General features: G+C 36.7%; 3 protein-coding genes across 4 annotated transcripts; 2 read left to right on the top strand and 1 right to left on the bottom strand.

The window, feature by feature from the left end:
• Window positions 1-1,479: 1,479 nt before the first annotated feature.
• Window positions 1,480-5,121, bottom strand: LOC143450576 (small ribosomal subunit protein uS2-like). The gene is made up of 7 exons (XM_076951182.1): window positions 4,980-5,121; window positions 3,329-3,477; window positions 3,021-3,200; window positions 2,694-2,897; window positions 2,326-2,427; window positions 2,184-2,255; window positions 1,480-1,732 (listed from the first exon to the last, which is right to left on the bottom strand). Exons 1-7 carry the CDS (start codon window positions 4,987-4,989, stop codon window positions 1,520-1,522), a joined length of 930 nt encoding a protein of 309 aa, XP_076807297.1. The 5' UTR covers window positions 4,990-5,121; the 3' UTR covers window positions 1,480-1,519.
• Window positions 5,122-7,233: 2,112 nt separating this feature from the next.
• LOC143467238 (uncharacterized) lies at window positions 7,234-14,056 on the top strand. 2 transcript variants are annotated; one of them, XM_076965023.1, is made up of 9 exons: window positions 7,234-7,368; window positions 7,449-7,618; window positions 8,694-8,777; window positions 9,618-9,675; window positions 10,823-10,938; window positions 12,645-12,708; window positions 12,783-12,891; window positions 12,989-13,100; window positions 13,857-14,056. In XM_076965023.1, the coding sequence occupies exons 2-9, from the start codon at window positions 7,484-7,486 to the stop codon at window positions 13,914-13,916; spliced, it is 738 nt and encodes a 245-aa protein (XP_076821138.1). In that variant the 5' UTR covers window positions 7,234-7,368; window positions 7,449-7,483; the 3' UTR covers window positions 13,917-14,056. The 2 variants fall into 2 exon arrangements, with proteins under 2 accessions (XP_076821138.1, XP_076821139.1); XM_076965024.1 differs by lacking the exon at window positions 7,234-7,368 and having other exon boundaries at window positions 7,375-7,618.
• A 2,183-nt stretch (window positions 14,057-16,239) lies between these two features.
• On the top strand, window positions 16,240-19,917 carry LOC143467221 (uncharacterized). The gene is made up of 4 exons (XM_076965022.1): window positions 16,240-16,374; window positions 17,284-17,402; window positions 18,002-18,163; window positions 18,440-19,917. Exons 2-4 carry the CDS (start codon window positions 17,308-17,310, stop codon window positions 19,155-19,157), a joined length of 975 nt encoding a protein of 324 aa, XP_076821137.1. The 5' UTR covers window positions 16,240-16,374; window positions 17,284-17,307; the 3' UTR covers window positions 19,158-19,917.
• The last annotated feature ends 270 nt before the right edge of the window (window positions 19,918-20,187 follow it).

The raw sequence follows: 20,187 nt of genomic DNA, 5'->3' as shown, positions 1-20,187 counted from the left end.
ATTTTATTTTTTACGTAATAGTTTAAAATAGTTAATTCACTCCAACTTTCATAAAGAACAAATGTTGTTCGAAACATGTTAGCGCTTTTTCAATGAAATGTTTATACCTGCTTTTGTGGCTATCATTACAACTTGATATGTAAAGTCTAACTCAACTTTACCAAAGTGATGTTCTAGAATAGGATTCGAAATTCAGAACAAACTATTTTGGAATAGTCCAGTATTCTGCACTGTATATCCCTATCCTATGTAAAACCCATTTTAAACTAAAATGATGCAATTAGGTCACATTTATTCTGGCTGGCTCTAAATGAAAATGAACTGGGTGAAGTACAGTGAAATCCTTTACTATTACTATGAGTTGCATGAAGCAGAACACACATCGGTCGGCATAAAATTCCCGAGTTTGAGAAACTGTGAACTTGATTCTAAGAGATATGAACTACTATTTGTTCTGGCATAATCAGACCCAAGATTCTCGTTTGACAAATATTCTATATTCCTTTCGAAAAATTCAAATTTATTTATATTTACCTTGGTAGCGATATGATTTTGCAGGTAATTACCTTTTGCCTCGGAGTCGGTCAAATGACTTATTTGGGCGCATAATCTGACTCAACTTTCATCCCATTCCTTCCAAGTGTGTTTCTTTGGGCTGTTTCAGTGCTACCAGTACCAATTTTCGCGCCTCAATGTATAGAGTTTGCAAAGCAGACGACGGTACTATTCTGGTTGAATAATTACGCGCGACTACTATTTCGTTGTAGTGCAACATAACGAGCGGTTCACGTCTAGGGTTGAATTATCCGGATAACGGTTAACCGCAGTTTTTTTTCCTATCTGATATCCGGATATAATTCTGCCGGTTAACCGGCTAAAAGAGTATCGTTGCTAATGCGTTTTACACTTTTTAGTAAGTTTGAACATTCTTTGTTACGTAGAGGCTGATTCCCGCTGAGCGCAATTAAACCTTTGTTCACACTTCTATTGTCTTATACTTTCAACTACGGTACTCGTAAAATGCACGAGTGAAATTTACTATCACGTCACAAAGAAAGAATAATGAATGATTCTTTTAATAGAAGACTGCATTCTCATGGCAAGGTAAAGTCTGTGAAGTGTCAGTTGAAAAGCTTTGACTACAGTTTTAATAGAAGACTGCATTCTCATGATTTTTCTCGTATTCGCTCGTACTGCGCGTGTACGTAGATCTACAATAAAACTGTGTAATGATTTTACAATCCATTTTTCATGCAAACCTCGTGAAATCGATTGTCTCACTTAGCAGTTATTATCCGGTTAACCGGTTACATAAATTCCAAATATACGGATATATCCGTTATCCGGATAGTAAAAATTATTGATATCCGAACTAACCCTATTCACGTCACTATGGAATACTTTATGGAAAAATATCAAGGTCAAAACTAGCAATCATTAACGGTTGTTTGTTTTTATCAGACATTTATCACACAAAGATTTGTCATTCGTCATTTATTGTGACCAGTTAAGTCGTCGTTTACCAATTGGTGGCACCAGCAGTTGCGCCCCAGTCTTCATTTCCAGTAGATGCGGCCCAATCACCGCTGGCATCACCTTTTGCTGGTGGTGGTGGTGCAGGGGCTGCAGCCCAGTCATCAACAGGAGCAATATGTCCAACCGCAGGTTGTCCACTGGCAGCAACATCAACAGCTGCAGTTTGCAACGCACTTTCAGCCCAGTCCTGCTGTACCTGAAAAAAGTCGGAGCAAATCAGACCAATTCATTTACTTCTGACTTTAAGGAATGGATAGAAGAATATCTGTACTTGTGAGAAGAAAGTAGCCAGAGCTTTGTGGTTGGAGACAAAAACTGTTTCATTGCAGTTAAAAATATTCCAATCCAAATAAACATTAGACAACCCTAGTTATCATAACTGAACGTTGCTGTTGTTTTACATCATCACTTATCAGCAATATTACCATTTCGTTTATGTGCTTTAAGCAAAATAGAAATCTTGTTTTCTTGTTAACCAACGAGTATCTGATCATTAAATGACTACAATAATACATCTGTCATCTATTACAGTACAAATTGGAAGTGACGCTTTGAGCATAATTATGAGGATTATTTTGCGGCCGGTGTAAGTTTGGAAAGTATTTAAAAATTTTATACTGTAGAGAAAACATAACAACACTTGTTACCGGTTCATTGCCCCATTCTGGTTGAGCAGTTTCCACTTCCTGTTCTCTTTGTTGCTCCTTCTCAGCTTGCACCTAAAACGCAAAGTTATGTCTGTGATATCCTACACAAGCTATCTATTTGCAGGTAAAATTTTCTCTGGACCTGTTCATCCTTTTCAATTTCTTCTGGGTCTCTGTAGAAGTACAAATCGCACATCACATCCCAGGGTTGGGTACGAGGAATGGTTCCTCGCAGACGCAATACCTAGAGCAATTCAAGCCCAAGAAAATTAATCTTGTATAAAAAAATTATCCTAAGACTAGATTTTTATACTTAGAAAACATGTCGATATTGCAGTACTTTGTAAACGCAAATAAACTAGCTGCTCCTGCTCTTTCCGTGGGACGGTTTAAATATATTAATATACTGGACAAAAACATAAAATATTTTTTGCAAGCAACAATTTACAGTGAGTATCTGGCTAGCCTTGAAAATTGACAAACCTTAATATAATTTATAAAAACACCCACCTCCCGGGCCAGGAACCACCACATTAAACCTACAGAGTGCTTGCTTTTGTTGTTGCATGGAATGCAAACGTCAACATACCGAATTGGAGAGTCAGTGTTGCACAATGCAATCAAAGGGATGTTGACGTAGGACGACTCACGTATAGGCTGATGATCTGCTCGTGGATCAGTTACAATCAAAAGTCTTGGCTCACGAAAAGCAGCCTAAAACGGTTTTAACAGAACACTGTATCGCTGATTTTTACCAGACAGTTGATGATGTGGTAGTTTTGATATCCTTTCAGTTTTTGTGTTGTTCAACTAAATTTACCAAAAACATTGCCTCACTTGAATTTGGTTAGTGAAAGCACCAGGAGTAAACCTGCCAGCAAATGGAGTGGCACCAGTTGCATCTGCAAATTTCAAAATAGCTCTTTGGCCATATGCACGACTAGAAATAACACAGATGTCTTGTGGATTTTCAATTGCTACAATAGCACGAGCAGCAAGCATAATCTTTTCCCAGGTCTATAGAATAATTAAACAATATTGAGCAAGAAAAACTCATTCAATAACTTCTTTATCCACTTTTTAAGCAACAATAATATGGTAATAACGTTTAAAAATTGAAAAAAGTATAACCTAATGAGCTTTACCTTTTTGAGATTAATAATAAACACTCCGTCTTGCCGCTGCTTGTATATGTACTGCTCCATTTGGTAATCACAATTTTGTCCACCAATGTGTGTAGTTGCTGCCAACATCTTAACCACATCTTCCTCTTTAAGGGTAAGGGCATCAATGCCTTTAAACAAAAAATAACTGAAGTATAGGTTACGTGTAACCCAGTTCTTTGGAAAACTGCCCATAGACTAGGTGTACAATACATAGCCTTCACCGCAAAAGTTACACGAGCCAGCTTCCATTTTTATGCACTATGTGAAATATGAGAGATGCCCAAAAAAATCTTTCACAATTTACATGCGGATTGCTAACGGTTTCTTACTGACCAAGCCCAGTTCCCAAGGTTGTCTGCATATATTTTTATTGCAATTTTATTTGTTTGTTTTTTTTGTGAACTTGGCACAATTTACAAGAACTACTGACCCAAGCAGTTGTACAATAGCAGAATACATTAATTCCTTGTCCAACGACATTACAGTGTCAGACTGCAATGTTTGTCACAAGCATGTCAAATATTCATATCACCTTCACAATGAGGCAACAAATACAGTAGTTTAAAGTGGATGTTGTTAAATCCCATAACCTATTAAAGCATTTAGAGATTTGGGTCTGTTTACAGTTTTAGATAAAATTTGATTTTGGGAAGATACTTTTTTATTTCAAGTTGATATTTCCAAAATTCAATGACAAGCACAACTATCATTTCTTTTATTGGAATCTTCCGATATCAGTAACAGACAGCATTTACCCACTGATAATTTAATTTGTATTTTTCCCATAGTAAAAAGTGTAGTAGTACATGCACAAGCAAAACTAAATGTGCATGTCAAACTTTTACACATTCATGCGGACTACGTTCATATAATTAAAACATTTGAGGTTTCAGTGAACATTAAACTTTATACTTTTGCATGTAAAATTTTTTGACAACTGCCATACCTTCCAGTCAGGCATTTTTTCTACCGAGAAATAAGTCACACATGAAATAGGCTAATTCATCGGCTGCTGATTCTTTAAGTATAAAAATTGCAAATACAGAAGTTATATTTTAAATTCAGTAAACAATAGCCAGCGAAAAAGATGCTGGCTAATAAGAAACGGTTTCTTGAAGTTTTGGTCTCACACAATAAGGCCTGAGTGGAAAGGAGTTAAGTAGTAGAGAATTTATGACCTGTTAGTTTCTCAATGCTCGGACTGATAGCGCGAAACTAAAGGTCTAAAGAAAACCATAAGAAGCCACTCTGAACGCTTAGGCTACCGGTACTGCATTAAATTCACAAAACGAATAAAAGTTAATGTATGTCAGTATCGGTATGTGATTGACTAACTTTTTGGCATTTGTACAAGTGTTGAAAATGTTGACGTGGTATGAGGATCTGGTAGGCTAGGAACATGGCCCAATAATATGCTAACTGGAAAGCAATACCGGTAACTGTATTGCAAATGAAAATAAGGATATCACTAAAAGCCTGAAACTAAGAAAATAGGCCTATAGTTGGGAAACACTGTTTTCAATTTCAGCCTTTTAGTGTGTACTTTAAATAAGCCATAATAGGCCTACTGAGCAAACTATTCAGACAAAGTAAGTAAAAGGCTACATGAAAAATGCCCAAATGCGCCCACCTGAAGACATTGTGACGGTTTCAGTACAATTTTTTACAGTTACGAATGCTGAATTCCGACGTATCCCTCACGGCAAAGATCGAAGCAAAAAGGATTGCCATGCTGAGTTTTGCCCAAAGTTGCCACGCATGAATAATCATATCTTCATTCGGAGACATTGAAATCTTACAAACTGGTCGGATCACGAATCAGATCACTGATTTCGTTACAGTAACAGGAACTCGGATCCAAAATGATGTAATTTATTCTGAGATATTGAAGATTGAATTGCCATTCCAGATAAATCAAACCGTGGATCGCATTACAATATCATCCATGAAATTCGTTCCCATTCTTCTTTGCTTGTTTTCTACGGTATGGCATAATAATCTTTATCCTTGAACTGAGGAAAGTCTTTGCCCGAATTTGGAACTTTCGAACAGGTCCAATGAATAAAAGCAAGTGTCGTTAGCGCCTTGCCCAAGGGTATTGCAACGGTATAGCGCCACTGAGTATTGAACACGGAACACCAGCCGCATTTTTTACGGGGCCAGCGTTGCCTATTCAGCCGACTAAAGATAATATACTCTAACAAAAAGCCTGTACATGTATTTCATATTAATTAAATCACATAAAAAAGCAGAAAACTGTATATGGTATTACTCCAGGGGTTAGCTTTAAATTTTTGGTGTCGAACATTTCATTTCATTTTCCGTGGTCAAACATTTCAATTCACGGGGTCATAACATCAAAGACTTCCATTCGCATCACGGTACGGGTACACTATTAGTTATTACGAAAGTTAATTCCCAACAACTGCCTTGACCGCAGAATCAAGGAACAGGCAGAAACAACGTACTATTCACGTCTTCTATTGCATTAAAAACGGCATTAACGCAGACGTACTTTATAAATATCATTTTTTGGTGTTTAGAATACTGCAATCCACATAAATTTCTCATCCATTTACTATCTTTTTGTATTTTGCAGAAGTAAACAGTTAACAGTTACAAATGTGCTTTTCACACTGTGTTTTAATGTTACGTCACTAAATACTTTGTAGGCCTACTAGTTTGTACTTGCTTGGATAGGCCCTATGTGTATAATTGTAGATAGCTTTTAACATTACCGTTGCGTGTGTTGCTTCCAAGCGGTTATAATCTAGCAAGTGGCATCTTTGGAAAAAGTTCAAGTAATCTCATCTCATATCTTATATCATAGCAATCTCATTTTCGAAAGCTTGTGTCATATTCTGTGTTTTTAATTTTATTTACTGGTTAAACAGGGCATAGCCCCCATCATATCAATTAGTGCGTGTAGAAAATACTTAAACAATTATGGACATTGTTTTAGGACCTGGACATAATAACTTACCTGATTAAACATCAAATATAAGGCTCAATTGGTGAAAAACATAAATTCATTTTCTGCCGACGTTTCATGAACTCATTTGAGTTAACTACACCACGGCAATGGGAATAAAATTTGATTTATAACCTATTGTATTGCAACCTAGAAATCGTTATTCTAAATATTTTCGCAAAATTCAAATTTTATTCCCATTGCCTTGATGAAGTTAACCCGAATAGGTTAATGAAATGTCGGCCCAAAATATAGTTGTTTTCACCAGTTGTGCCATTTGTTTTCACCAGTTATAAGTTATGTAATGATTATTACGCCTGGTGGCAATCATAGTATATTTACCTGATTAAAGTTAAATCACTTAGCTAATAGCATCTGGAACTCAACTCGACTTGAGATGTATACCAGAAAAAGATTGATTACTGCCTTGAATTGTGTATATTTATTCTATGGCAAAGATGCAAGTATCTTTTTTACACTATTTTTGTTTTATTTTTCGGGAACGATTAGACATCAAATAACACAAAGTACCTTCACCTTAAAACTAGGTGACGTTGTACACTTGCTTCGACCGCGCTTTTTGCCTGAAACCATACGTTTTTGTTTGCTGGCCACCATTATAACAAGATTACAGCCAGTTTTAATTCCTACTCATGGAAAGGTTTTAATGAAAACAAAGTTATCCTGAGCAGATGACCACATGTTGTTAAGAAGTTACTGTGAGGCAAAATGAAAGAAACCAAATGTAATTCTTTTACAATAAACAACTGAAGTAAAGGCAGTCGGTCAATTTAAAGCAACACAATGTTAAAAAATTTAAAACTTTATTATTTTGAATACCTTAGTCTAAGTAGTAAAAAGTAATCTGTAATTGACAGGAATGATTGTGATGAAATAATGGTGATTGTTCAACAGTTAACCAAGATTCTTAGGATATTTTAACGATGTCTGTACATATTGCAGCTAAATAAAATTGTTTTACTTTTGTAAACAACTATCTGTAATGTTCTAAGCTTATTTTTACTTGATTTTGTTATGTTAACTTAAGGTAAGTGTTAGCTAGGATCGTTTTAGTTGATATGCTTCCTTGTTTGCAACTTGTATGGCTTAATAGTCCTTAAACTTAAGTCACAGTGCTTTCGAGTTGAGGAGGCTTACGCGAAATGGGTGGTTTACTCTCAAGGCTTGCTGTCTCAGTTATGACACTTTTTGGTTTTGCTCCCAAAGCACGAATCGCTGTCGAATCATCGCCGCATGGTGATGCTGCTACATCACCTTGTGCACCAGAAAACGACCAGGTAATCACACAGGACAGTTGTGTCGTATGTTAACTACTGATTCTGGTAGGTTTTTGCTGTTACTTATTAAAGTTTAACGTACGGAGGTGAGCACAACTCACGGTAACGACTCTTTTAGCTTATCAAATACGTACCCAAAACAAAGGATTAACGCAACTACCTGTTTGGAAATTAACCCAGTACAATAGCTTATAACGTAAGAAACAAATTATATATCGCAAGAAAAATTTCACTATAGTTCCAAAATTTATGATACTTTCAAGGATTCCACTCGGAGAAGGATAACACTGAAATAGTTGAATACCTTGCATAGGTACCGTATAATCATAGTGAATAGAATTCTTGCTTTGTTTGAATTACTTTGGCTAGAAGTTCCGCATGGACCAAGTTGTTCATGGGATGCTTTGGTCTCACTTGCATTTCATCACATCGCTGGTTATGACTATACCATCCCGTGGGATTTCCTACTTTATCGCAGCGGCTCCAGTGAAACCGGGATCTTGTTTTTTAAGTTATAAAAACTTTTAATAACTAATGGCTTAATTATACAAACAATGAATGCCGATATAGTGATTTAGATTAATAAACTGAAGAATACAGTATTCTTAATTTCTGACGTTAGAATTAGGTTACGCAGTTTTCGTCACGAAACACTAACAGGTTATGGTTTTTCTACATGTGAACAAAAAAGATAGAAAACATATTAAACATATCTTCAATATTTTATTATATCTCAGTAAGCTGTATTATAAAAAAAAAAACATTGTCAGTGTAACGTTCAACAAATTTTACGTCAACTGTCCCATCCCAAAGAACTCCTATTTCTATGGGCAACCCTACAATTTTATTTCAGGTGCCTTACCTTCACTTTTCACCGTAAGTTGCTATACAAGATAGATATAGATGATGTTAGACATGCATGTGTAGGTATAAATGACTTAACTTGTTTTGCTTCTTGCGTCCGGTATCGCCTGTGATTCTATTTTATTGTTTTATATAATATATAGAAAAGTACCTGTATACGGTTTAATGTTGCTGGTGTTTTCGTATACAAGATTTAATCAAGTCTTTTTAGGAACATGTGCCGACAGTACGAAAGCATGTTAGCTCATCCGATGATTACAACCCTCTAGGTATTAATTGTTCAACTTACGCCAAGGTGAGTGCCCATTATGCATCTCGTAGGCCAAACTCTTGTTGTAGTTTAACATCATGCAAAACTGTACCGGGTGATCGTTACCTGCTTTTCTTTCCAATTTTCTTGGTTGAAATTAAAAAGTGTAGATAATTAAAATGCGAAATAAGTCATTGCGTGGGGGAGGCATGTATGGGCTGATATTTTACCTATTTACCAGTTAAATACAGGCTAATTGAGTTTTGGGAATAAAAATGTTATGTTTCTGCACAAACAGGATATCGCGTCTCCATAGCTTAAAATTTATGAGAAATTAAAAGGTGTCGAGCCTATAAAAAAGGTGATGATGTGATAAGAAAATGGCAGACCACCATAAGCACGTTATACAAATAGCGAAATTACCCTGTAAACGATCGTTCATCTCAATTATATCAGATTGTGGTTGTCTAAAATCATCGGACAGGTGCCCAGTATTCTTGTATATTTTATCTAAAAGAAATCTAAAAATAATAATGTATTTAGGTACAATTCTTTATGAAAAAATTTTATTGTCGGCTGGCTTATTTTGAAACTTTCGTAATCTGTGACATTTATTTTGCTTTATGCAGCCTATAGCACAAGGGTGGGTGATTTTTTCTGAAATCAGGTATGCCGCAACTTAAATAGCGCGCGTAGAAAAATATTTACCAAGCTTGTTTTAAATGCAGTATCAACGTCTTATTGTGCATGAATAAGGGCAATATTTCCTTAAGGCTTCAATAGCGACCGGTACACTTACTACTATATAAGCAAACTTCAATGTGGAGAGTATATACATAAAATTTACAATATTACATAATGCTTGCATGTTATTGTATCACGTAGAACACTGACAATAGAAAGGATGACATGCGTGCCCAGAATACGGAAGAACAACGTCACGGTGAGTTTATTAGCGCGTACCATATGTGATACACACGTATAGCTATAACCAGCCTTGCATTTTACGTACTGAACCATACCGGTGGGTTTTTTTGCTCACAGCCTGCTTAAAATAGCTCTTTGCTTGGGGCTGTACAAATCCTTCATACCTAGCAAACGTTCTGACCCATTTAAACGTGGTTATTCTTGAGACATTACAACTTGTCACTTGATTTGTTTGAAAATGGCAAGCATACCGCCGCCTAGTTTACATTATTGCGTTCGATTTTTAAAAAGAGAACACTACGACATGATACTTACCCTTACCCAGCAATCATGCACCTTTTTTGCCTGTGCTGTTGTGTGTGGTGTAAACAAAACGACTGAATGCGGTCCCATTTCGTTCTCTGACTGACAGCATTTTTTGTAATGCGTAGAGCCAGTTGGCGACGCCTATTAGGTAACCCAGAGCGAACGTATGTCTTTATCAGATTCTTGAAACAGGATGACTCTATCGTATTACTATCAGTGGTCGTGACTTTGGTAATTTATATTTTCTTCCCCTAAGTCAATTCGTTCCATCCGTTAAGATTGTACTTCGATCTCAAAGTGTACTTTACCTCCAAAGTAACATTTTTGTAATTTCACGGTTACGCAAAGGAAATTACAGGCGCGAATGTTGTTGCAAGAGATAACTGTATAAATATAATAAATCTTGTAAAAACATATTTTACGTCCACTCTTGTGGTTATTTTTGGTCGTTTCCGTAATTTACTGGCATCCCGTGAATATTAATCCTATTTTTTTGTTTTTGTAAACGGACGATCATTTTGTGTGATATTGTTATGGCAAATCGTTTAAGAAAGGAGAATTGTTTTTATCTGTTTCTTGCATGACGTCCCTGTCACCTCAGTCTTTTATCTTTGATCAGTTCACCCCCTGGTTTTGTTCTGGTTGTTTTTGGCACCCAAATCGTTACGTGACGGTTTGTCAGGGACTCGCCAAGCACTCAAATTCTTTGATAAATCTAAAATTCTTGCAGCTACCCGAAGCACCGTGCAAAATTGAGCATGTTTTTATTTGTTCCAAATAGCTTTGAAATTACATTATTAGTCTGGTTTCATTTACTCGTTGTGTAAAAGCGATATTTGCATACTTTGAAATAATAGACGATTCACTGGCAAACGAAGACTTCGAAGACGATGTTCAAGGACATTCTCCGTCGATGAACAAAACACATTCCCAGTTCAGTCTACATAGCAATGAATCAAGGGGGGGTCCACAGGTAGGTTCCACTACCAAACTCTCAGTTACTGCATATTTCTTACGGAAATGATGATTTCTTGTATTTCAATGGAAATTATGTAAAAGATGTTATATAACAATTTCACATTCAAAGCTATAAAATTGTTATTACACGATAAATGTTAAACAATATGTCTTGCTTACAACAACGTTTTTCGACCAGATTATACCACAGCATTAATATTATAGCATTGCTATACGTACATGACAGCCCACTTCAGTTTTATGTATCGCCTGTGATTAGCCAAATTTGCGGTTATTTTCGTTTTGAACTTCCAACCACACTAGTTTTAGGAGGGACTGTGACGAGCATGGCGAAATGCGGCTGCCATTAATTGACAAGATCTAACACTTCAAACGTCTTTTGTCAAGTGCCTATAATTTAAACCACGCTTCCGAATTGCCACATTATAAAGTTTTTAGAATTTGTTGAATACCAAAGATGTAATAGACAGGCGCATTAGAGTTAATTCGACAAAATGGCTCGAGTAAAGTATAGGTGTCGTGTATTACATTGGTGTCATTAATCGCTGACAACTCGGCATCAGTGACTTCAGGCCTCAATCGTTTCCCTGCTTCACCATATTGCACGTGTAGACACTTTGTACAATAGTTCACATACTTCGTCATCAACAAGTGTAAAATGTGACCTAATAGTTCACTTATTTATGGGTAACGCAAACTTTAAGATTTTGTTTCTACTTTCTGATGTCCGTCTGACCGTAAGAACTTCAGTATAATCGCATATATGCTATATAGTATATAGCCTGTAGAGCCATTTTGTCTTCTTTTAGGCAGATCCATTTGAAATGCACGTATTTAGCCTCGAGATTTAAATAAAGAAAATTTGACGAACTTTTAACAACCCACACGAGTCATTACCGGTCTAACCAATCCAGTTTAGTGAATCATGGCTGCCCAAGCTTCTTTGAAAATAACAATCAAAATTTTTAAGGATGAAGGATGATAAAGTGTCGGGATGTAAACTATGAAGATTGGCCCAAAGGCATCGTTCACCACTTGCACCACATGTAATTGTGGTTATATGGAGAAATCCATTTTTGGCCTAGATTAATATAATTAATCTCAGATTGTGGTTAGACCAGGGAAGCTTACCCAGGGCGAAACTTTTGCGACAGAAAACACAAGATTTAATGACGACACGTCGCGAAATGTTGTCGTGTTTGTATTCTCAAATCTCCAATCCTATCAGGTTTTGGTCGTTTCTTAAAGTGATGTTTTTTGTGTATATAAAGAAAGCGTCCCTCAATTATAAGATATATAGTTGTATTGTTGGAAATGTTTTCACCTTTAGCCGTTTATATTTCTCTCACCAAACCGCATTAAGAGTCATTTTTGGAAACGCGCAATGTGTCACGTGCCCAGTCCAGGTATTAGCTTTGATTGAATGATTTAAACTCGTCTGTCTTCTATCCCTTTTCAGGTGGTTTACGTGTCGTGTTGCGCAATTTCATGATGTTAGCGATAAATCTGTCTTCTGCGTGTAGTGTAACGACGCACATACGAAGTCAAATTCTCTTAAAAAGCATTCCACGCTTATTATAAGCTAAATCTAGTTTATTTGTGGTGGATGTGTAAAACATCCTGTTTAAGCTTACAGTCGCACGCTGATAAAAAGTCGTTCGTTTTTAGTATATATTTGCTTTGATCTGAAATGTTGTTTAGGCGGCCACCCCCAGCATATCACACACTTCGACTGCGAACGTGAATGACACACACTTGAGTGGTGGTAAGGCATAACTGTGTATTTTTATTGTAAATATGCGAGTAGGAGCACATTTGAAAAATGTTTACAAATTGTAGACACTATCAAGCGAAGGATCGTTTGGTTGGGCGATGCACAATCGGTATTTGTTACAGGTTCGTGGCTTGGATGGAGCGATAAAATACAACTAACCAAACAAACAAACGGGTAAGAAGGAATTAAACTTCTATAAAAACATGGCCATTAATGGACGTTTTATGTTTGTTTGATTTGCGTTTTATTTGGGCGTTGTTATTGTTTATAGAACGGATTACTTTTGGGAAACTGACGTTGAATTTCTTCTTGACGCCGTTGAAAGTGATGTAGTTGAAGTTAAGTTTATAGTTGATGACGTCTGGATGACTTCACCCCACATGGTATGACAAACTATTTCGCAATAGTTGCTTGCAATCTTTTAGAGTAGCTGTACAAATCGTTTAAGTTGGGTAAAATGAACAAATTATTGTCGCGTCATATAGAGCGAGAAACTAGTTGCCTAAGACTAAGTTTAGTTTTGTGGAGTCAACTGATCAAAGATTTTCTTTACAATCCTTATACTTAACGTGTCGCATTTGTAGCATAAATCCATTACGAAACCTCTACAAATGGTTGTCGGCTTTTTGTCGGCTTTCATTTGTGAATGTGTATGCATTTTCAAGTGTGTGTACCATTAAGTTTGTTTTGTGCAAAACTGCACCCAATCCCATCGGCTTTACCGCATCTAAATAATGTCTGCATAGACTAAGATAAATTCAACCTCAACAGTACATAAGGACGCAAGTTTCGTCTGTTCCTGTGCTGCGTAGCCGAACTACTTTCCTGGAAAAAAAGCGACAAATTAACGTGCAAATTTATTCGTTTGTGAAATCGTACAAATTTAATATCCTTTAATTTAAAGTATTTATGAGTAACAGCGAGAATTTGCCTTGACGTTTTTCTCATACGACACAAAACCGCAAATGGTGCGTCTTTTGGGCGTTCTGCGTTGCAACGTCTTGCAAAACCTCGTTCCTCCTGTTGGTCTACACTTGTAGCAGATAATTAGGTTGTCTGCTGACAATGAATGCGACGGAATGCGATATTAACTATTTAAATTGCTGTTGATTCAACTTGTTCTAATATTTTTATTACAGCCTACAAAAATAAATGAAGTTGGAACGATGAACAATTTAATCTATTTGAACCAGGAGTGAATTATGTTGGGCCGGCTGCAGTGTTACACCTAATAATGGCTCATTAGTGTTATATACCCACCTTCTAATATGACTTTGCGTTGTAATTTCTCGTACCGACGTATGTTAATACGATGTAATAAATGTACTTACAGCATCAATGCGTAGTTTAATGCGGTATACCGACCAGTTTGTAGTAGGCTTATTAATGTATATCATAAGTTACTTGCCTTGCGTATAATAGCGGCGGTTTACGTATTTTTCCTAATTTGGACAATTGCTCAACATATCTTGTGCGGTTCCAGGGCGTCCCCGCATCCTCCTACTTGGATTTTATTCAATTATCGCGAAATCTGACCATAGCCTGGTACAAAGTCGTTACTGATAATTCACTTAACAAATTGACGGGGCATGTTTTCTTGTATGATTTATCCATAGACCGTGGCTAAAAACCATTTCTGAGAGCATGTGACTGTAAAAAGATAGGCCATCTTAATAAATTCAGCCCTCTTATCGTAAACTTATTTTCTGTATAGGCGTGCCTTCATCTCTAATCTTATGTGATAAATTGTAACCGTGACCTTTTTTCTCCTATAAATAGAAGTCTCTTGTGTCCACAAACCTTTTACCAATTCGCAGGTCAAGGATTTGTTTATGAAGGTGGTCAGTGCTGACTGCTCCTGCACTAAAGGTGCCCAATTCTCTTCACCCACTTAAGTCCGCTTTCTACTGCTGTTGTAAAGACGAAATTATCTTTATGTAAAATAGTCCACCTCATGTCAGAGCGTTTATGGACATACTTACATATGTTTACAGTTGCGAGCATATACGGTACGTTTCAATATTCTTTTGCTAGATATAGTTTGGAAAACCTATTAGACTACTACCTGTCGGGAACGCCTCTAACCAACCAACTGTCTTCACATACAGCATTAGCAAAAACCACGCAAATAACGTTTTCATAACTCGCCTTACTGTTTACATTGGATTGTTTGATGGTTTTTCTGAAAATGGTTCAGGCAATTAACCAAATATACACTTGTCGCTTGTATGTTACGCGTGTGATGATTAGACCAATACAAGGTGTGTTTAGGGTCAACTCAATATTCTCCCACTGCATTGTGGGCAATAATCGGCTTATGTACTTTGCCTTGTGAGAAGCGCAGACAAAATATTTGGGTAGCAGCGCTAAACTACAACTTAAATCATCTTTTTTTCTGTAAATTACAATGTATTATGTCGCTTCTGTTATTACTATAAATCTCACACATTGCACGCTTTCTGTGTGTAATATAAACTGAATACAACAACAAGCGAACGTTGATACGCAGCTGAGAAAGGGAAGGCTCTGTTCAAATGTTGATAAGAAGAAAATTCCCATATGTAATAATGTTTCGTAGTACAGGTAAAGTGACATAGTTAACAAGCAAGTTTTACAGCTATACATTGTGTTCTATATTACTTTGGTTTTTCTAAACATTAACAGTCACGGAAGTGCGGGACAATATCGTAAATCTTTCGTCCTTGCGAATCATAATCGCGTTAAAATACTGTTGCATTCATCGATAAGTGCATACCGTTATTTTCAAATTCTATTAATAGAAGTTGGTTTTAGGGTCTACACTTTCTCAAAATTTCGTAAATTGCCCTGTAGAAATCCGGAACTAAAATATGAGAAAGGCTAAAATGATTGCGGAGTTACCTGCAATATTTTCACAGAGCACTTGGTTTTGTTTAGATAAGAGAAGGGTGCCCATGTTATTCGAACTATTATCTTTCTTCGAACGTCAAAGCGGGATTCTAAGCCTAACAAATAGTTTCTGTTAATCCCTAAACAGCTCTTTTGCAATTACATCATAACTATAAGCGCTGCAACACAAAAACGTCTAGAAAAGTGAAGGTATTTGAAGATACTGATTAAGACAAACATAATTTTTCCTGTCTTAAAAAACGTTTTCATGCTCAGTGCACTGTTCGTGGTCATATAAACATCAGCCTGTGATATTTGTAAACATTTCATGCCTGTTGCAGTGCACCTGCTTGAAGTTTATGCCCAAGGTTTTTCTCCTAGCAAAGATAGCTCTTTATGTGGTGATGGATTAAATTTGACGCTGGTACGGGTATAAGCATTTCCACAAATCGCTGATGAGGACATCGGTTATACAAATAAAACCAGGCTTGCTTGCAAACCTTATGTTTGCAAACCTTACAAATAGTGGCAGGGTTAAAAACTGACTGCAGAGAAAAAAAGAGAAACCGGCAGAAAGATATGGGAAAAAAGCGACGCACACAGTCGGGTATAAAAAGCCGACAAGGTCTTGTTGATCACCAATTGTCGTCATACAATTTTTGTGGTAAAGACTACAACATCACTCTAGATCAGCAGATTTGAAACTTTTTCTTGGACGTTTTCTAATATACCATATTACAAACAAAGCTTCAACGACCTGTCAATCGACTTGCAGTAAAATTTATTAAGGTAAGTTTATCATGTATGCTGCTGAAAGAAACAGTTTTTTGCTGACAGCTTATAAGTGAAGTGCAAGATTTTTTGCGCAAGAAATTGACAAAATGAAATGTATTTACAGTAGTATAGGGTTTACATTACTCGAATAGATGGCTGTTTTAGTTGACACAGCATTGCTTCACCCAGTATAGCGTCTGTTATCTCAGATAAATAGTCGAACATAAGCCTGATGGACTTCAAGTCGAGCAGTTTTCCCTAAATAACAAACCCAAGAGGAAATAGCTTGAAGAAAGGTAACTTAAGAGCAGATAAGACTCAAGTTGAAAGTGTTTCCATCTATCATGAAAACCCCAACACACTTAAGAGAAAAGCTGGTCACTGAAGAGTAAACGTTTTCTTAACTCATCAGTGTGAGTTGACGTATGCCGAAAATGAAAGACATCCTATAAATAAGTTTCATTTCCATGTCGAATTGGATTGACGGCAAAAATAAACAAAAGAAACATGGTTGGGCATTGAGGTGCCTGCGGTAATCACGATTTACAAGATCCTTGGCAAGCAATTTATATCTTTCTGCTCGCTCAGCCAAATTAGGTTATGAGAAACAAAAATGTTTATTAATGCCTGAATATAAACATGGCTTATACAAGATTTAGATTCTAGAAAACTCAACCTTATTGGTTGCATTACAAAAACGTCATTACAACAACTATTACAACCAGAAAAGCATTAGAATATGGGAACGTTTTTTAATTAATTCACAACTTTTATATTTTTTATAAGCTTTGACGAAAACAATTTATGGCAAGGGTAAAAAAGTGAAAAATATATACGTATGTAGAAAAGTTTACGAAAAAGTATGCTATATGCAAAGAGCAATATAGGACGAATTGTAATGTCTCTTTTTGCAATATTTTTCAGTTATACTTTTGGCATCGACAAACAATGTCAGTATTACCAACAGCAACAACGGCGGATAATTGTGGTGGTTGCATAGAAGGAACATGCATGGACTACGGCAACAACTATTACGTCTGCGAGTAAGTACAATTAACTTTTGTGCGTCGGTGTGAACAGAACTTTAATGCGGTTTATACCAATCGTAGTAATTCGTCATTACCTTTCGTGCTTCTCACAGGAAATATGCGTCATGCTTTAACGCCAAAGCGAAAACGTAAAAAGAGATCGTTGTAACCTCACTAGTGGGACCCCTGTATTGAAATTCTTTAAAAAAATTATTTTTAAGTCAAAAGCAACAAACGATTGTTAGACTAGAATACTAGATGAATCAGCAAATTGATTGTGAATATAACTTTGGCTGAAATAATTCTTATAGAATTATTTTTTCTTACCTTTTACTGGCGAGCAGAATGTGAATATTGTTAAGCGTTGTAACTAAATTATATAGTAGACGGCTAGAAAATTCTTGCCATGCCTTTTTCTCATCTTCGGAAACTTATAGGAAAAACATTTGTGTACAATAGTAAAGCTTAATGAAACAGGATATTAGTTTTGATATTTTTTGAATTTTCAATATTTTCCGGGATATAGACGTTTTTGGGTTCGCGGCTTACGTCGTTTTACGTGATAGACTGTTATTCATAAATATGACGTGATCAAAAGCGCACTTTCTCCGCAGATGCCGGACGGGATTTGTCGGCGAACATTGCGAGGAAACCTTCATAGAATTCGTACACGGGAAGGAGCCGGGATCGGCCGTTAACACCGAGGTCATCATTATCGTGACGGTTATCAGCCTCGCTGTGATTATCACTGCGATATGTGGATATCTGGTGTGGAGGTAAACTCAAATAATTTCTGGTATCAACTTAAATATTCATTTTTTGGGGAATTTTTTAGATATGGACAAGCTTCCTTGATCATGTTTCCAAAGTTTAATATCAAAGCTAATGTTTTGCAAAACACCTCAATACACGTAATTTTGGTTGGTGATGATAAACTTCAAAACATTTGCCAGCAGAAAATTAATATGCATATACTTTGAAAAAAATTTTGTTTTACTGTTTAAGGCTATCTATAAAGTTTTCGGCATTAATGGGGATTGCGTTTATTATAGGCGATACACGCGCAACCGCGAAAGACACCAGTGGGTAAAATGGCAGGAGACCCGCAGACAGTCAAAGGCCACCATTGAAGGCTTCACAACTGTTGAACCAACGCCGTGTCCGGCCAAGGAAAATTCGTCCTTTGGTATTCAACTTTTGAAAAATTTAAGTTGCGGAAAAGTCTTCACATTTCACCATGACACTGGCGACTGCAAAGATGTTGAGAAACAAACATCCAAGCCGAATTGGATTGCCACAATCCAAAACGAACACAAAGGCTCACTTCCCGTCCAAAGTGCAGGATCGTCGGACAGCCAGATATCTATCGTCTTTAATCAGGATCGAATCTCTTTCCTTACCTACTCACCCGGATGCTGCAAGAATGGTTCTGCACAAACCGGAGTAATGAACCTTTCCGAGATTTCTTCCTCATCAGCCAAAGAAAGTCTAACTTCGTCCACATTTTCCATCTCTAAGCAAATTTCTGAATCCGAGAAAGAAACCCAACAGAAAGGAGCCACACAAAGAAGCGACTCAAAAAAGGTAAAAACTGCTGAAAGAAAAGAGGAGGAAAGTCCGCAAGATGACGAGAAATGCGAGAGCAGAGAATCTGGCCAAGAACCGTTCACCCCGACAGAATCTTTGAAAAGTAGCCTCAGTGTAGTTCCAGCTTCCCGGGGTAGAAGACTGAGTTTCGCCCATCCAGCACATGACATCATACATACGTGATTTACTTTGTGCTCATTGGCGTCAAGATGAAATCATCACCATCTGTCACAAAGAGAGGTCAATACAAAAACTGAGATCATTATATATTTATAATATGCTGTAAACGCTTCTTTGTCATTTGTTGTTTCAATTTTATGTGTGTTCGTTTGTTTGTTGCATCAAAATATCATATTAGCGCTTGTTTTGTGTATTGTTCTTTTCCATCAAGCTCTTTTATTCAAGTCACTCCAACTATATCTTCATTTTTTTTGAAATTATATCGTTGATAATGCGATCGAAGTTTTATTTTATCTTAATTAGTTTTCAACGTGGTATGTTTGTAACGTACTGAATAATTGCCTGACTTGAACTTCTGTACAAAGATTTGTTACATATATCTGTCACATTGCCGTCATATAGGTGATCGACCATCATGAGTTACTGGCTGGACCACATACCATTTCCAAGTTGCGTTGGAAGAAGTTGTCGTTTTGATAAAACAATTTTTTGCAACTTATAGCGTTTTGCGTGCCCCGTGAGACAATATGTGTCACTGTGATTATTTATATATCGCTTAACAGATAATCACAAATTAATTAATCTCTTCCACTTCTTTATAGCTATAACGCGAAACCGCAAACACCGTCCGCAATCATGTTTTGTATAAATTATCATTTTGAACAATAACTAACTTCGATACACGTGATGTTTTGCTTTAGTTCTCACGTCGTACAAGCTGCCATTTATTATTATCAAAACAAATAAACGAGTTCTCAGTTGATACATCAGGCTATGTTTGTACTAAAAGCTTCCTTAGAAGTGGCATTTGGTTGGTTCATTATCACTTCATTGTTAAGAAGCGGAAACGTAATAATCAACTATTATCAGCCTAAGTGGCTCTTGAGAGGCCACACGCAAAAAGAAAAAGAACACACCTCTCGTCGTGTCGTCAGCAGCCTGGCCATACACGAGATTACATGGATTAAGAACAAAATGCCATCACTGCTGACCAGACCTTCTGGAGCTTGCGGTATATGATAAACTAAAGTCA

The sequence above is a fragment of the Clavelina lepadiformis genome, chromosome 1, assembly GCF_947623445.1.
Source record: "Clavelina lepadiformis chromosome 1, kaClaLepa1.1, whole genome shotgun sequence".
NCBI classification, from domain to species: Eukaryota; Metazoa; Chordata; class Ascidiacea; order Aplousobranchia; family Clavelinidae; genus Clavelina; species Clavelina lepadiformis.
Note: the sequence above shows the minus strand (reverse complement) of the source record. Positions and strands in the feature narration are given on the sequence as shown.

Excerpts from the sequence above, each read along its gene's own strand:
- LOC143467238 (XM_076965023.1), top strand. The coding sequence starts at position 7,484 with ATGGGTGGTTTACTCTCAAGGCTTGCTGTCTCAGTTATGACACTTTTT. Across the intron at positions 7,619-8,693 it reads GTGCACCAGAAAACGACCAG|GAACATGTGCCGACAGTACG; the intron begins GTAATCACACAG and ends AAGTCTTTTTAG. Across the intron at positions 10,939-12,644 it reads AATCAAGGGGGGGTCCACAG|GCGGCCACCCCCAGCATATC; the intron begins GTAGGTTCCACT and ends AATGTTGTTTAG.
- LOC143467221 (XM_076965022.1), top strand. The coding sequence starts at position 17,308 with ATGTCAGTATTACCAACAGCAACAACGGCGGATAATTGTGGTGGTTGC. Across the intron at positions 17,403-18,001 it reads AACAACTATTACGTCTGCGA|ATGCCGGACGGGATTTGTCG; the intron begins GTAAGTACAATT and ends CTTTCTCCGCAG. Across the intron at positions 18,164-18,439 it reads TGTGGATATCTGGTGTGGAG|GCGATACACGCGCAACCGCG; the intron begins GTAAACTCAAAT and ends CGTTTATTATAG.
- LOC143450576 (XM_076951182.1), bottom strand. Across the intron at positions 2,428-2,693 it reads GGTGGTTCCTGGCCCGGGAG|GTATTGCGTCTGCGAGGAAC; the intron begins GTGGGTGTTTTT and ends GAATTGCTCTAG. Across the intron at positions 1,733-2,183 it reads CAGAATGGGGCAATGAACCG|GTACAGCAGGACTGGGCTGA; the intron begins GTAACAAGTGTT and ends GACTTTTTTCAG.